The 17623-nt window shown below is 40.8% G+C and overlaps 1 protein-coding gene across 9 annotated transcripts in view; it reads left to right on the forward strand.

Moving 5' to 3' along the window:
* Window positions 1–1410: 1410 nt before the first annotated feature.
* DISP1 (dispatched RND transporter family member 1) overlaps window positions 1411–17623 on the forward strand; it is an 87682-nt gene continuing 71469 nt past the window's right edge. For 3 of the 9 annotated variants that reach the window (XM_068676065.1, XM_068676071.1, XM_068676070.1), the window contains exons 1-2: window positions 1424–1563; window positions 14705–14848. Coding sequence is in view for 1 of the 9 variants with exons in the window: in XM_068676063.1 (XP_068532164.1) it covers window positions 1448–1563 (116 nt within the window). In the remaining 8 variants the exon portion in view is untranslated. The other 6 variants (XM_068676068.1, XM_068676067.1, XM_068676066.1 and 3 more) reach the window with 6 other exon arrangements.

The following is a 17623-nucleotide window of genomic DNA, read 5'->3' on the forward strand; positions in this document are numbered from 1 at the left end:
ATTGGGCTGATACAGCAGATGTTGCTGGCATTTAGGATGAAATCTGAGCCAGAATGCAGAATTATAATGAGCCTTTAATAAAAACCATGTTGAGTGAAGAGGGAGAGGGAGGGAATTGGTGTCTCTGACTCAGGCTGCCAACCCTGACTCCCAAACCCTGGGTGTTTCACATGCTTCAGAGTGACCTTTGAAGAACCAATTATTCTCACAAAGGGATTAAACCCTAGCAGCCTGTTGTGTGCAAGGGATCACTGCAGGTTTTCTAGTATTTTATTCTGGTCTTAAAAATCATGAATATGTAGCTTTACATAAACTGCAAAAGTAAGCCCTCAAAGCTTAGGCAATACCATGTCTGCGAGTAAGAATGCAACTGTATTTCAGCCCATTCTGTGTGCTAAATGAGGAAAAGATCATTTTGGACAAAATGGGGCGTGATCATGCAATTAAAAACTAACCCACATGTGCAAGGCAGCACAATTATGACTGTGACAAGCTTTTCCTGGGATTTCAGCACTTGATTTGCTTATCCAGATGTTCCTATGTGTAATTTCGTACACAATATTAGGTGGTGTTTGTGTGTGTGTTTTTGTTGTTTGCTTGTTTTGTTTTCTTGATATTTTGTTGTTGTTGTTGTTTCTGAAAGAGTACCTAGTGTGATACTGCAGGCCAGCTGTGGTGGGCTGAGAAGGGATTTGTGAAGATGAGTTATATCTGGAAGGAAACAGCCCTGTGGTTGTGGATTTGGCTGTTGGAGCCATGGCCAAGGTTTGCCCATGCTAACCAAGGGTCCTCATCACAGCTTTTATATTCCTGCTCTTCCCGACATCTTTGGCATGTTCCCTATATCGCCATGGTGTGAAGGTCCCTCTGAGACCAACCCCAGTCTGGGTGACTTGATCTCATTTCTTTACTTGAAATTCCTCAGGAAGATCCCATGTTTTCAGATGGTAAAATTGCATTCTTTTCCTCGTGGTAATTGTCTTACTGAAAAAGCATTCTTTTAACCCCCAGTATGACTTTCCATCTGTTCAGATCTCTGCTTAAAACTGCGAATATTATATCACACTGAAACAACCTTTCTGGGGAGAACATTAAAAAACACCCATTTGCGCGCACCTTGCGGCACACTGTTCCTATTCGGGGCTTTACACTTCTACTCTGACAGGAAAACTCGTGTCAGAACCACGTTCCTTCATTTTTATAGGTTTTGGGTAAGTCCTTGAGGGCAGCCCATGAACTGATCGACTCGCGGCCTATTTTTATTTATATTATTTTTATTTTTATTTCCTTGGGTCGCCGCGAACCCCAACCGGCCGAGGGCGGCCGCTCTGCGCCGCACTCAAGATGGCGGCCGCCAGGAGCCGCGCTCAACATGGCTCCGCCCGCGGCCCCTTCTCCGTCCCCCCGCCCCGCGCCCGCCCCGCTGGCGGTGCCTTCCGTCCGTCCCATGGTAACTGCGCCACGGCCGAGACGCCGCCGAGCCCGCTCGCTTCCTGCCGCCACACCGGGCTCGGGCGGGGCGGCCGCGGCCGCCTCGGGGACCCCGGCGCGGGCAGCCCGCAGGTAGGCGCCGCCGCCCTCTCCCCGCAGCGCGGAGGGTGAGGAGGGGAGCCCCCCGGGGCCGTGCCGGTAATGGCCGCGGCAGCTCCGCCGGCCCCCTCAGGCAGCCGGTAGAGCCGATTCTCCTCAGGAGCGGGGTGAGGAGCCAGCTGTAGTTACTTGAGGCGTGTTTGTGTTTTAAGTGACCGAGGGCTGTCCGGTCAGAACTCCCGGTAGCCTGTTGAGCAGCTGTGGGGCTGTGACAGGCGAACAAAAGAGCTGCCGTTGTTACAGACCTGGGGAACGGCAACGGGGCGCTGAGGGTCCTGCTGCATCCAGAGCACCGACGGGCTTGGCGTTAAATGTGCCGGCTGGTAGAGCTGGAGGAGAAGAGGGCAAGAAAAAAGTTGGGAGTTTTGGATCTGCTTGAGAGAAAATCCTTAACCGGCCTAAGGGATGGGAGCCAGAAGCAGCTGTGGGAGACAGCCGAGGGGATAACTCCCCTTTGCAGGGGGAAAATGTGTATTGGGAAAGCATAAATACTTAAAATATCAGCATTTATAGGCTGTTGCTGTGCCTGTTTAAGTTTGCGGTAACTAAATTGCTGTCTGTAACAAACAGTGTTTATAAACATTTACCTAAAGGAAAACATACAATAAATATAACTTGTTACTTCAGTTTTCCAGCAGCTGCAGCTAGTATTGAGAGGCTGCTGTGCTGATTGCTGAAGGTACACCTGAACTGGGATACAAACTAATAAGTTCAACCACCACCAACAAAAAGAAACTTGATGCTTTAGTAATTAACTTTAACTGGCAGCTTACCCAACACGGCAGCCTTTGCCACAAGCATTCTATTTAGGGGGGAAAACGTATGCCATGGTTGCTGTATTGGCTATTCTAGAAATTGTTAAATAAAAGGCAAACCTGAATCGTACAGGAAGATATCCTGCTTCACAGTAACATCCTGTGGTAATATAATGGCCTAATTTGAGAATACTGTTGTTTTGGGGCTAAAAGCTTAAATGTGTCGCATCAGTTAAAAGCAGGTGGATGTTGGAATTAAGGCCGGATACTGTAGTGCAAAATATGGAAGACCACATTAGGATCTGAGAGACTACAGCATAAATCAGGAAGCTTTTTTCCCTTTTGGGGCTATTGTCTGTACGTAGGAAATAAAATGCGTCCATTGGATTTTTCTTTTTTTTTTAATCTGCCTTTGAAACTCACTAGAGTAGAATTAAGTCTGTTTCTGGGTTATAATTTGATAAACCACCAGTGGCTGTTCACCTGCACGGAGCCTGGAGGAGCGCCGTGCTGGTTTGGGCTTTCCTGTGGGTACGCCAGTGACTTTGCCTTTTCTGGCTAATTAGTCGATGAGACGTGACTTCAGGAGGAAGCTTGCTTGTTCTTCATGTTAAAGCGTTGCTGAGAAAGTAGTTATATTTTCCTTTAACTGACTTTTCTTTTTCCCTTACCTCTTCCTTCTGAATCTGCTACTGTTACCGATTCCTCATTTTGTTGGAAAAAGCCCTGTGAAGCTGTCTTTGACTGATCAGAGCATTACTGTAGCAGGAACAAAAGATGTTGATAGGGGGAGAGCAGTCCCAAAGGGCCCTGAGGAGAAAGAGATGGAATTCAGCTTAGTAGCCTCCAAAAAAATCTTGCCATAGAAGAGGTGAAAAATAAGACTATAAAAGAACAAAGGTAAAAAGAACATGTGAAAACACTTAGTTCTCATAATGTTACCCTTTCCCATGAGGAGGCTTTTTGAATGGCTTTCATAGTAATGTTTCTCATATGTTAGCCATAGATTTGAGCAGTAAGCTTTACTTTTCCTCTAAGCCTTTAACAGAGATGACTGATTTATTAGCTTTGATAGAAGTGTAGAATTACCTTCAAACTTTGAAATACATAATAAGCACCTCAGGTAATTAGCAAGCATGCTGCTATCTCTCTTCAAAGTGATCAATGGAATTAATTTGGTTTGGTAACCATGGCTATTTTCTTGTTCAGTGACCATATGGTATTTCTGAGTTTAGTGTGGCTTCCTGTGAGCAGCTTTTACAAAGTCAGCTGTGCCTTGGTGTGAAGTGCAACAAAAATTAAACACTCTTGGAAGGTGTGAAAATTCTCTTCTTGATTTAAGAAAAAAAAGAGGGATTTTTCTTCTGCCCTGAAAAAGCAGGTTGCTTTAACTGCTTGGTGTGAGAGTGGACTGTAGCCTCTAAATTATATGCTCGCTGAGACCATAATGCTAAAATAGCAAAAACTTTCAACTCCTGTGTGCTTGATGAAGAGATTTTTAATAAAAATAGCTACTGGTGGATTGATGTTTTGTTATAAACAAAATACTTTTTAGCTGAACTGTGAAAATGTTACAGTAACTTACCTTTCTAAGGGGATCCCTTTTTAATAAGGTTTAATACACCAATGCTGCTGTTGCATGTCTTGATGTTGGTAGAACAGCAAATTTCCATCTGAATTTTTATTTTGGGTATTGCAGTAGTCAGAGGTGTGCGTTTATCGATCAAGTAACTTCTGAAACACCGGATTTGACAAATCAAGAGCTTTTGAGAAATGTTCTGGGTGTCAAAGAGCGTGATCCATCTGACTTGGTGAAAACTGGAGTGACAGAGAAGATGCCCTGGTTAGGAAAGCATGAGCTATGTGTTAAGGAACTTTGTAATAGTAAAAGGTGTGTTTTGTTTGTTTTTTTGTAGGATATCCTCTGCTATCTATGTGGCTTAACTTTCTCTGTGGGAGATTCTCTAGCGTGCAGTATTAACACAAATCACAGAATCATTGTCACAAGAATAAAGGTCTGTGAGGAGGGAAGATGGCATTGAGGAGAGACACAGGGAGAAGCCAATTGGCAGGAAAGTTGAGATTAGGTAGAAATAGATCTGAAAGAAGGGGAAGGCACCAGAATTGGTGCCTGTAAGGTGCCCGGTCTTGGGGATGGTGGTGGAGGTGACAGCAGGGGCAAGGGGCATGCAGAGCCTGGTGCTGTGAGGGGAAACACAGCACCAGGTGTGGATCTGGGGGCCTTGTGGCATAGAGACAGCACACACTGTGTGGCCCAGGGCGAGAGGAACTGTATGGGTACCCCTGGAGCAGGGTGTCCTTGGTGGTGCAGAGCCTGGAGTGGTGGCTGCAGTGTGCTCAGCTTCCAAAAGCTGAGAATGAAATGCTTTCTGCCCCCTCTTCTCATTCCTCCCTCCACGTCTTTCTTTGGTAAAGGTGGAAAAACTTGCAATCTGGTAGACTGGTGGACTCAGCCTACGTCTGGAAATCATGTCAGCCTTCTGTTTTCAAGCCTCTGAAGAAAGGTCTTGCTGTGTATCTTAATCTATAGCACCAACTTGTTTTTGTAGAAACAGGCAAACGCAGCATGATAAAACCATTTTTGTGCTGTCTCTGGCATGACATAATTCTTGTTCTTTGTAGCACAAATTAATAAAAATGACTGAATTAAGCCATAACTATTAGCAGATGGATACTGTGTTTTATTCTTCTGTAGTCTCCCCTTGATAATGATCTTGACATGCAGATAAATGGTAATGAGCTGGTTCTAGCTTTAATAGGAGGAAATGTATTCCTTGTCATCTGAAAACGTTTACGTTCCAAGATGAAGCCTGCATTCTAGGCAATAGTGCCTTCTTGTGCAGAGCCTCGGCGTTCAGGAATTGAACTGCTGTTATTTCTGCATTGTTACAGAATTAAAGCTTTAGAGGGCTAGAGATTCTTATCTTTTACCTTTATGTGACTAAGGTTGGTCAAGGGCTGTAAACAGTCTTCTGTTTTAGACTTCCTGATACGTCTCTGTGCTGCTGCCATCCTTATGAAAGCATAAAGCGTGCCTGTTGGAGCTGTAGCAAGGAGTGAATCTCCAAGGCAGTAAGTCTTATTCCTACAACTAACACTGTGCTTGTTGCTTGCTTTTCAAAATTGTTGTGTTTACTCTTTTCCTGAGCATTTGAAGAGAATTGATGAGCATGACTTCAGGTTTGAATGCTCAAGTACAATATGATCATCTTCTGACTTGTACGTGTTTAATCAATTAGTGTTCTTTAAAAATATTTTGGAAATAATGACTAATGTAAGAAATTGATTCTTTCCATGCATATCTCTTTAAGGCATCTGAACCAGTGCCGCGTTAAACTGTATGTGTAGCATACACACTTTTCTACATTTTTAACTTAGGGACGATGCATTTTCCACTGTTATGTGTTCAAGCTGCCTTTTGTGAAGTGCCTGTCTGCGATTAAATATTTATATACAGGATGGAGCATCAGTAGGGAGATTAGAGAAGATGTATTTTGTAAACATAAAATCTATTCTACCTGGAATGTGAGTGGAATGGTGCAGCTCAGATTTCAGTTGTGCTGCAGGGAGTGCTGGAACTGAAGCATTTTTTTGTGGGGCCTCATCTGTGCTCTTCTGAGTTACACACATTGCTGTTAACTGTAAGATATTGCGGGTGCTTGATGCCTACAGATGGAAATGAAGATAAGTTCACTCTGAAGGTAGTGAAGACTTAAAGTGAGCCCAAAAGCCTTAAGATTTTTTTCACCTTTCTATTGTCTGAAAGTAGTTACTTTGCTCAGCAATGTGGCTGATGGGAGCCATTCCTGAAGGTAAAAATAGTTAATATCGAAACACCCACGTTGGGCAACAGTTTTTGGAGTTGAACGAGAACTTGGCGAAGTGCGTTACCTTTGGGTGGAAGGAAGGAGGGCGATTTTGAGAACTAAGAGTAATTAAAGATTCTTGTGGTTACGATGTTTTGAGCTTAGAAAACTTCATAGTGCTGTGTCACATAATTCGAATACGTAAGTTAAAATATTTTGATATGTATGCTGTTTTAAACAATTATTTAAAGCTGAAGGGAGTTTTTCTTCTTGGAATAGACTTTACCCTAGTCTGAAACATGTGTTCTCACTTATTGTCGATAGTTTCTTTTAATACCATAAAAAAAAACCTCCAGCAGGTATTGCAAGAATTCAGTAACTTAATCTGAACTCTTTGAAGTTAAATCATGTGAACTGTATGTCATGCTGATACCCTTATAAAAACATAATAGAATTAAGAGCAATTAAAAGTAGAATTATTAACGTAGGTTAGAAGTCACTTTTGTAGAAGTGAAGTCTGAGGCCCTAAAAATACAAGTTTTGTAGATCTGAATTAGTTGTCATGTAAGTTTTTGACAGTGAGAATTTATTGGGGGGGGGGGTGGGAAGGAGGATTTGCATCAAGGGAAACAGTATAGTATTAGCAAATATATCATTGGGTGGTGTTTATACATAAAGGCTGGTGAAGAAGGCAGTGTAGTGGTCAGCCAGGCAATGTAACTCTCTTCCCAGGACTACTGCTGACCGGCTGCATCAGTGAGCTGTCTTTCTCTGCTTAATCTGCTGGGAGGCAAAGCCAGTTTAAGATCCCTGTGAACGCAGGACTTTGGCAACTTGTTCTCTGTCTGAAAGTGGTAGAGATGGCATCAGTGGGAAAACAATTACTCGCTTTGTAAGTAGTGCTGCCGAGTTATGACTAAGTATATTGATTTGCCTAGCCAACACAAACTCCAGACAGATTTTTTTTTCCTGTGGCCTTTCCACAAGAGGGTCACGTGGCTGTTTGTTACTGCCTTCAATGCTAAGCTGTACAAACCCAAGTGCTTTATGGTGAAACAGAGGGGTTTTAAAACAGTTTTTTGGAAACAGGTTTTCATTACCGAAGTGTAAAGAAGGTGGATGGTTGTGGGGACTTGGTCCTCCTTAGCTTTTCAAAATCTCTTACTTTGCAGAAGCTCTACCTTCTGTCGCAGCTTTACTGATAATGTATGCATACAGAGATTATTGACTTTCAGAAATAAATGAACTTTTCTCTTTATCTACACAGGAGAGGCCAGCTTCTGTTTGCATGCGTCAAACATTTTTTTTTATTGAATTGGCATCTTTTCCTCTAACACCCAAAGGCTATTTGAATATATTGTTCCAAGTTCCTTGCTGTGTTCCAAACTTAGGCTGCTAAATCTGTGAAGAACATAAATTGAAGCTGTAATAGTGGGATTATGAGATACTGAGGCTTCTTCCTATTTTTGAGGCCTGCCAAAAATTGAGCTTCAGCTTGCCTACCTTACCTTTCAGTATTGCCCTCCCTTTGAGAGAAGCGGTAGGCAGTCACTACCTCAGTGTCAGAGCTTCTGAGTTGAAATGTAGCAAACTGGAAATAGTGGGTCTGAATGACAGCCCAAAGCGAATATGCCACTTTGTGCTTCAAGGCTTAAAGCAAGCTTTTTTTTGTGAATGCTGTTAAGAGAATATTCTGTGTTATCTCCTTTGCCTTCCCTGGGAGTATGTATTTGTATTTTTGTTACAGACTTTCTGCGTTGTTACAGCTCTAACTAATCAGAATGACCAGGGCAGAGTAGAAAACAAATAATAGTAAGCAAAAAGACTGAACAAAGTAAATATTTATGTTGGTAGTTCTTAATAAGAAGTATTCATTTATGTATGAGCTGCTGCTGGATAGTCTCTGGCAATTGCCTCTTTAGTGTGATAAAACATGGGCAAAAGGCAGCACCTGTGTTTATTAGAGGGGGCAGGACAGGTTGGGTGGTGGAACCGATTCAGCCACTTTGTGCCATTGCATAAGTTCTTCTTTCTCACTGCTATCTTGTATTTCGGTGAACTTAAGACTTGTGTAGACTAGCTTGCTGAGTCTCTTATCTATAATTTGAAAGTCAGGTAGTTGTAGATACAGCTGCCACGTGCAACAGCTGCGCTCTTACTGCGGGTAGTGCTCTGGGTTGTGATGACAGTGCTTGTTGGGAAGTACAAATCAGAAACTTCTGCAAGAGCACGCATCCCAGAAGTGTGGTCTTGCTTCCTTCTTTGCAGATTCTTGATGCTGAGAGGCTCATGGCTGAAGACCACACAACTTGCTAAGATGGCAAAAAATTACCTGCTTTGGTTATCTTTATGGCTCACAAGTTGAATGAACTCTACACGTGGTCAGATGTGCACAAGAGTGATCAGTGCGGCTTAACCAGAACAAGAGGCAAAACCATGTCATTTAGCGTTCGTAAACTACTTAGTGACCACTTAGATCACTTCTGTCTAACATAAGGCTTTGTTTTCCCAGTTTACCACACTGAGCTATTGATAACTTGAATATAAGATGGTGCTGGATGTTTACTGTTAAATTAGGGAGCAGACAACTAATAGCAGAGCTGAGTGGTGCAAGTATTTGAAGAAATGATTTGTTTGCAACCTTTTTGGAAAAGGTTAGCTTGGGCGAACTATTTCTTTCATCCAAAAAAATACATTTATCATGTTTTCATGCTGTAATGGAAGTACATATTTTTCACTACAAACTTGATTAAGAGCACATGTTGGCTGAGGTCATAGCTCTGACACAGAGGTAAAGACAAGTTAATTTTAAAATCAAGATTAAAAGGTCAATGTGGTTAAATTATAGAGATGCATGATACAAAGGCATTATTCTGTACAACACCTCAAACTAAGCTATTTACACTCGTGTGCTGTGTCTTCAGGAAGTGTTCTTCTATGGGCTGTCTCTATCTGTTTGCCGTATTTGGTACCCAGGACATCATCTTCAGTGTACTGCAGTTCAAGGGCACGAGGCAGTGTACTTCCAGAACAGTTTATTTCATGGCACGAGTAATAAGGAAGTGGCCTGCTATAAGCTTACTGGGGTAAACTGCGATTATACCTTCCTCCAGAAACAGAAGTATGAAATTTCCTCGCATAAGGAAAATAATGAAAAACACTTACAAAAGTGCTTATCTGAAAAGGGGGAGAAATTCAGCCAAGGTTATTTTGCTTCACCTGGCTCTTGGCTGCAGAGACGTATTAGTTTCCATATAGACAGGTGGAATTCCTTCCAGAGGGGTAGGATAAAGAAAAAAAGAAAAAGTACCTGCATCAAAGGAGATGGCCAAGAACTGCCAGGGAATGGAAGACTATTTGTGAAAACACTGAAATAAATATTAACTATTTTATAAGCTTTTTTTTTTTTTTTTTTTTGAGGGGGTATGGGGAGTACAAAGGTGGTAAATGAATATAAATGTGGATTTTTCTCAAAACCAAATTGTCAAGCAGTCAAATCTCCTTCCCTAATATGCTATCAAATCTTGTAGCTTTGGGAGAAACTAATGTGTTTTTAGTTTAATGAGGCTATTCTAATGATATTACCTACATGAAAAAGCAGGGAGGTGTTTCTCTAAGTACTGTGAAGTTGGTGGAAAACTTTCAATAGTTCCATAGATCAATGTCAGACCAGAAGGTTGTCTAGACTGAACGGCCTCTGCAGGGTTCTGTCACTAATTTTGACTTAAGCTACAAAGCCTTAACTTTTCACTTTAGCAGCAGATGATACCAAGCTGGGGGTCTCTGTCTGTGTATTGGAAAACATTTAGGGTTCATAATGATTTGAAGAAGCTTAAAAAGTAGTCTGGGGAGGAATATGCCTTTCAGATTAAACAGAGAACCTTGAATCTTGTCCTTATTGATGATCTCCATACAACTAGACAGTGGAAGAATGAGTTCTATGCAAAGGGTCTGGGGAATATTGCAATTAAACTGGATGTGATTCCGTGACCATAAATGTTTCAAGTAAAGCCAGGCATACTGTAATACGTAAGCAGGGTAACTATAAATGATGTGACAGTTCTTCACTCGGAGTTTAGGCATTTTACCTCAGAAAAAGCTAGTTTGTTCTCTTTACTTGCTTCTATGCTCTAGAAGTAGTCTTGAAAAATATTTTTTGTTTTAAAAAAATCAGAACAGTTTCTTTTCTATAACAGGAGGCTATAGGGAAAAGTTGTGTTCAACTGAGATATTAAAAAAAAAAAAAGTATTCACTATAGTCATTGTGAAGATTTGAACCATCAATAATGGGTTTAAACTGCAACAAAGATGTGTAAATGGATACTAGAAAAAAAGTGAATCATTGGAACAGATTGGTACGGGAGGCTATGTTATTTCCATTTGTAAAGTGCCTTTCAAGGCATGGATTAACTATGTCTAGACCATGCTTTTCTAATCCCATTTTGAGAGCATGGATTAGCTGATTTATTGAACTTCTTTCCAACCTTTATTTTATAGCCCTAGAAAATCCTGGCTAGTTTCTAGAAAGCCGGGCCATACAAATTAAAAAGGTATCCAAGCGGTTAATAGCACTGGGTCTGTATTAATCATTTTCTTATTTTGTGCTAATGCGTCTTGCTATCGAAATAGCACATCTGTACTCCCTCATTTCTACTCCCTACCCTTCAAAGAAAGTAATATTGCATAATGGGGAAAATACGTTTATGTATCTTCTGGCTCAATTCCACTTCATGACTGTAAATATCAAATTGATATGCTGAGTGCGTGTACCTGTGGCTACAGACTTCCAGAAAAATGTCTTCAACTTCATACAGAGTTTTGGGGATAAGGCAGAAATTACTCATCAAACCCCATGGTAAGTTTGATCCCAAACTTAGATTTCAGACTGCATTACTCAGTTAAAATCGAGATATAACACAAAAACATTCCCTCATTAGCAGATGCCAGCCTTTATCTTGCATGTGCTTCTTCTTAGAATTAGCAATTACGGTGCACGAATAAGGGGCAGTGCAGCCTGGCACCAGGAATTGGGGCATAGGAGACAGAGCTGTCAGCATCGGCATCTTCATCTTAGATATGGCGTTGAATTATGATTTGCTGAAGGGCATGTTTAATTCCTGGCCCTGCTTTCCACGTGAAGAATGTAGTGCTCTAAGGATTAATTTTTCTCTGTAGCTACAGGTATGAAAATTCTTCAGATACATATCTCTTTGCATTAAAAGCTAGTATGAAGGCTCAAAGGTTTTTTAATTCTTGGATTAAGTTGTTTGAATTTGTCTGTTATGGTGTTTTTGGGTTAAAGAAGAACTAGTTAAAATTCTAGTAGCTTAAAAATATCCATCACAGTAGAGTTACTGTTCATATTTCCCCTAACCTTTGTATATGGAAAATGCTGCCTGTTTTCTTCTTTCGCTCTGTTCTTCCCCACTACTGCTAAAGATAGCTCCTTTCTCAAAGAGTTCAGCTGTATGTTAGTGGCTTGATTTCGTTCAAGATTTGTAAGGGTACAGAAAGCTTACAGAAGTCTTATTGGAATCCCAGTTCTATTATATTGCCTAGCCTTCTTTGGTTGTATCTGTATAAACTGATGCCACTTGTAGCACAACAAAACAAAACAAAAAAACAAAAAAAAACTTCCTATGTTTTTGTTTTTTTTTTTTTTAATTTGAACTTTCTTAAGAGACTTGGGGATGTGCTGGTATGACTTAATGCTACTTAGACAAACCAGTAGTGTTGAAGAATGAGGGGGTGTGGGGGGTCTTTAGGGCAACGAAATAGCTTTCTAAAACTGGTAGCATCAGACTGAAATCCCTGTGGGCTTCTTTCTGCAGGTGTGGGTTTTAAGTTAGGTCTCCGCTGACATTTGCATTCAAATTTATTATTACAGTGTCACCCTACGGGGTTTATAATTCCTTCAGCGTATTGTGTGTGAAAGAACTGGCATCATTTTTTAAAAGGTTATGTTGAAGTCTGGTTTCCACAGCACAGGTTGCCATGGATATGTCAGGATCTTAATGTTTGTTTACAGAGGAATGAAGGGGAGAAGGTTCGTGCTAGCTGTTCTCAAATTAGTGTTCTGCGTCTGAATGATGCCGTTCTCACTGGGAGTTAACTGGATGGTGAACGTAAGTTCTGTCTACTTGAAAAATAGATCAAGTTCACTCTGGAATGAGTTAATGCAGAGATGTCCACGTGTGTGTCTTCATTTTTTACTAGCTTTTTCGTTGTCCAGGTGTGTGTCTAGGTTGCTTCTTTGCTCTGCGGTAAAATAAGCGTAGTCGTGTGCCCTGTGGTACTTTGGAGGCACGTCAATTAGTATTTAAATAGGTAGACAACGTACGTTCAGAGCCCAGGAACTAAGGAATGCAGCATTGCCACTGCAAAACCTGGGTTTTATGCATCTTCATGAAGCAAGGGAAGGTCTAAGTCTTCCTGTGATCTGGGAAAAGGGGGTGGCGACTTCTGCCTGGCTAACAGCTGGCATAACAAGAGAATTGAACCATAAATCTGCTGCATAGGTAGATTAAATGCCTGGGAGAGCCTTCTTGCATAACACAACACTCAAAGTACGTTTCGGGACTATTCTTTGCCTTTTAAACCATCTGCTTAGCTTCTTCCTAACTCTCACTTTACTTTTCTCCTCTTCCAAAATAAGTATGACAAAGACGAATGTGTTCATGCAAGCACTCAAATCTTGATTCAGAGACTGGTGTGCTGACTTTCAAGCCCATGCAAACTACCTGCACAGCCTGCCAGACCCTGCTATTACGTACCCACCAGGAAAAGTGCGTGTTTAACAAAGGAGCCAAATAGTAACTTGCTCATCTCCCAGGTCACACTGGAAGAGACGTAGGGAGATATGTTTGAAAGCTGAAGGAAATAAACCTCATCTTTGTTATAGTGAAGATACAAGTAGACTAAATACTGCTAATGTCTTATTCTAAGCTGTACAGTCCTTAAGGACAAGGCTAACAACTCCTACAGGACACATGGTTAGTTTCCTTGTCAGAAGAAGCTGGAAGAGAAGCCGAAAGTCAAGAGGCAACATAGTGGAAAAGAGTGAAAAGGTGAATGTCATGTGAAAAGTGAAAGAAGAATAAGGAAGAAAAACATATTAAAGAAGCAGCCCCATAAAAGATAGCTGACTGTGTTAATGAGGCAAATAATTAACTGCAGTTTTCTTGGTAAAATTGAGCCCTGTGTGCATGTCAAGATAAACATATTGTTCTGGAACTCCACTGTTGGGATGGCTTTGTCCCATCCCTCTTTGTAGGCAAAGGAAAGTTTCTTTACCGGGAGAAGCTTGGACATGATCTCGTGTCACAAGCGTAGCACAGTGCTGGATACCAGTTGCTTCCCACACCTAGTGCAGTTCTTCTCTTAGCCAAACATCCAGTGCGTGGGGAAAGCTTTATTTCACAGAGCAGCGAGGCAAAATGTAGTCCAGTTTTCTTGGACAAAGCTCTACTTCTTTGGGAAGACAGTGAATATGAATTGGAAGAGCCCTTATTACACGTATAGGATTAAATGAAGGTACTAATTATTGGAATTACTGAGAAATGCAGCTTCCCGGCTTTGCATTTTCATTCAAATTCATTCAATTCAGCAAGATGTTTTAAAATAGGAGATTTTTGCTTTGTGCAGTCCATGCTTATTTCATGATACTAAGCTGTAGCTCAGCAATACCAACTATCTGCTGCAAATCATCAGTGACCAAATGCTCTTGGGTTGGTCTGCTTCTCTGCCTGTTCAATTTCAAGCCTCTTCTCCAAGTGTATTTCTAGATAAGTGTCTTTTGTCTTTTCTTTTTTTTTTTTTTTTTTTTTTTTTTTTTTTGGATCATCCTATGTGTCTGTCTTTGATACTTGGAAATAGTGCTATGGTGAGAAAAGCCACTTGGGCTAGTGACAGGGGAAGAAAACCCCAAGAGCTATGTACATCTGTTGGATTACCTCATTTTGCATCAGTCCTTTTGGCCAGACCCAACAGCTGGCTAGCTTCCAAAGCCAATGCTACCAGCCATCAGGATCCTTTTCAGCCTTGAGAAGAGAAGACTGAGAAGGGATCTTACTGATGTTTACAAATACCTTTAGTGTGGGAGATGTGGGTTTTGGCCAACATCTTTTTGGTGGTTTGTGGGGACAGGACAAGGGGCAATGGCCACAAAATGGAGCACAGAAGTTCTGCACCAACACGCAAAAGAACTTCTTCCTGGTGAGGGTGACGGAGCACTGGGACAGGCTGCCCAGGGAGGTTGTGGAGTCTCCTTCTCTGGAGATATTCAAGGCCCATCTGGATGCCTACCTGGGCAGCCTGCTCTAAGGAACCTGCTTTGGCAGAGGGTTGGACCTGATGATCTCTTGAGATCCCTTCCAAACCCTACAGTTCTGTGATTCTGTGATTATGAATGTTCATGGAGCAAAGCCTATGAAATGCTTTCAGATTTCCTTTAATGTCTGGTGAGAAGCCTCAGATGCACAGTCAAGTAAAAAATATGAAATGCTAACTCAGTGTTCATTTCTTATTGCAAAGGGGTGACAGCTCCTGTAACGGTGTCGATATGAAGGAAGTTGAGCAGCCACCGTGTTCCTAAACTGGACTTCTCTCTGTATTACCACCGTTGGGCAGCTCAAGTGATACGACACTTTAAACCAACTACTGAGGGAGATAAAAGAGGTAAAAGGAGAATGACAAATCTATGGAAACTATTGAGTTTTGCTCCACTGGGGAAGATTTAATTGTTACCATTTTTTCCCTTCTTACATTGTGTTCACAAATTTCTCATGTGAAAAATAGGCTTTTTCTATGAGGCATAAAATTCAGTGTTAGTATTGCAAATTTGAGACTTCATTCTTCAATATTGTTGATGCTCAGTAATCTGCTTTTGATGCAATTATTTTACTACAGAAATGGATGAATGTGGATAGCTGTTCAGTACATTGGTTTTTGAGAAGTTGGTCCCAAAGAATAGGCTAGGATTAAAACTTCAGTTCCAAGTTTCCTGTCTGTGGAGAGAGGGTGTGACAGCCTTCTGGAAGCTGGGGTAGGGCGCCGGGAGGTGGGTGTTCCTTCTAAGGATGCATTGTAATGCCTCATATTTAGCAAGAGACTATCGTTCCTCAATTCAACCTTGCAGTTAAACTTTTATTTTTTTTCCCAGATGCTTTGGGCTCTCTAGCTGTTGTCATTAATTGTGTGGTTGAATGGTTTGAGTGGTAAATCAGTGGCACATGTAAATATCTTGAGATGCTGATGACGGTCAATAGTGTTGTCATTGAATTTTTTTTCTGCATTTTTCAGGCCTTTTGAAAAATACTTGTCAGCATGTGTTGGTTTGGTTCTAACAGAGCTTTGGAATTGTTTGCTTTGGACAGAATTTTGTACAAAGTATTCTAAAGTGAATTTGCGGGGGAAAGGTTGCCAAAGCATCAGTTTGTTATCAATTGTGAAGCCTGTATTAAAACAACGTAACTTGTTGGCCTAACTATAGAGGGTAGAGATTAAACCAGCAGCAGAATGTCATGACTCGGAGGTGAAAGGTTTGTACAAAGCATTTTGTTTTGCGTTCTGCATTTCCCATCCAGAATATTCCCGTTTGTTCAATGTGTCATGTCTACAACATACAGATACACTTAGCAAAAGACTTCACTGCATTGAGTTTTACAGGCAAAGACTTTAGGAAAGCCTAAATTTCAGGCAGAATCTGTTATCGTGTACCCTATTTGGACAGATAAATCCATGCAGTTGGCAAGAGCTTATGCTGTAGTGTAGCATTAGTGTTGGGTCTTGAATCTGTTTGCAAATGGAACCTTGTAAACCTGCTGCTAAAATGCCCAGTTTGAGATGCACTGTAATTGAAGACTTTTTAGAGAAGAATCAAATTGAGACAATTAATTGGGTCTCCTTAATTAAATCTGTGGCTGAAACACTTTATAATTAAATCTTCTAAAAGTATTATCCGTATCACTGTACGATGTTGTGACTAATCTATTCAGTTGGGTAAATGAGGATTGATTCTCTTGAGCCAAGTCCCTAGACCGTTAAGCTAGCTAAAATAAATTTAGACATTTGGTTTTCATTAGCGTTGTAACTGAAACAAAAACATTTTAATGACTGATCCCAGAGTATTTTGAAGTTTGTGCAACTTTGCTGGGAAGGTATTTAAACTGTAGTATCAGTTGCAAGTTGGCCACATGCCAGTTTGTCAAAGCCCTTTCACAGCAAGAGGTTGAATTTCCATAGTGTTATGGAACAGGAAAACTTGGAGAGGGGAGAAATAGCTACAGTAGAACTTGCCCTGGTGAAATGAAACTATTTACTAAAGGGAGGCAGTGACGCTATTTGTACTATAGTTAATACAGGTTGCTGCTTTTTGTTTTTTTTATAAAAAAAAAAAAAAAGAAAGGTGTCTCAGTTCTTTGGAATAGATATATAAATCTAAGCTTTGATACTTTTAATTCATAAAAAATGAGCTTGTGTGCTTTTTGGATGGGTTTTTAGTATCTTAAATATACAAAATAGGATTCCCTGATTTTAAGGGAAGTTAGATCTTGTAAGCAGCTTAATAAGTTCTGTCAAAAAATACTTCTGGGAAGAATATTTGAGTAGGTCTTGGGACAGGATGGCAATAGTCTGATTAAAAAATTAGCATACAGACTTGGACTTTGACAAGTGAAATATCAATCTGTAGTTTTCTATTTATGGGAGAAGCTGGAGGTGATTGAAAGCATTGTAAAACTGATTGTTCTGTGTTGATCTGTTGATATAATATCCTATGAAAATCTGTTGGGGTTGTTGATAATTTCAGGAGTCAGTCACTGGCATCCAGGAACTGCTTCATCAGTTCGGAATGAGATCCCCGTGGTTGGCACAGGGTGCCAGTCGTGGTGTTTGCTGGAGTAATCTTAGGTTTTGTTGCTTGTGGATTTTTTTCTTCTGTGTTACTTGGGGTTAAGTAGCAATTAGAATAAGACCAGCTGACTTCACATAAACCATGAGAAACTGATAGCTAGGGTAAATAGCACTTCTGGTGGCAACAACAAAAATTAATTGGGTAGAATTACTGAGTTGTCTGAACAGATGCAGATTCTGATGGGTTCATCTACACAATGTGGCCTTAGTGAAATGATTTAGCCATAACTAAGTTTGCTGACAGAAATCCACCTATCATAAGCAGTGATGTGAGAGGGGCTGAAAGTTGGGATTTTCTTCCTGATTTTGCAAATACGTTAATACTTGATTTTTATATATTTACCTTGTAGTTTTCATGTTTTTACATAAAATGGGTATAGCCAAGCTGAACTTAAATCAGCTTATTGTAGGCTCTCCTGCAACTATTATTTTGTTTCCTGTTCTGTTTCAACTGACAGTATTAGAAATGCAATGTATGTACAGTATATTGTGTACATACAGCATACAGAATCCTTAGAAAGCCAGTGTAAGTTCTAGTAA

Source organism: Anas acuta, chromosome 3, assembly GCF_963932015.1.
Source record: "Anas acuta chromosome 3, bAnaAcu1.1, whole genome shotgun sequence".
Taxonomy (NCBI): Eukaryota; Metazoa; Chordata; class Aves; order Anseriformes; family Anatidae; genus Anas; species Anas acuta.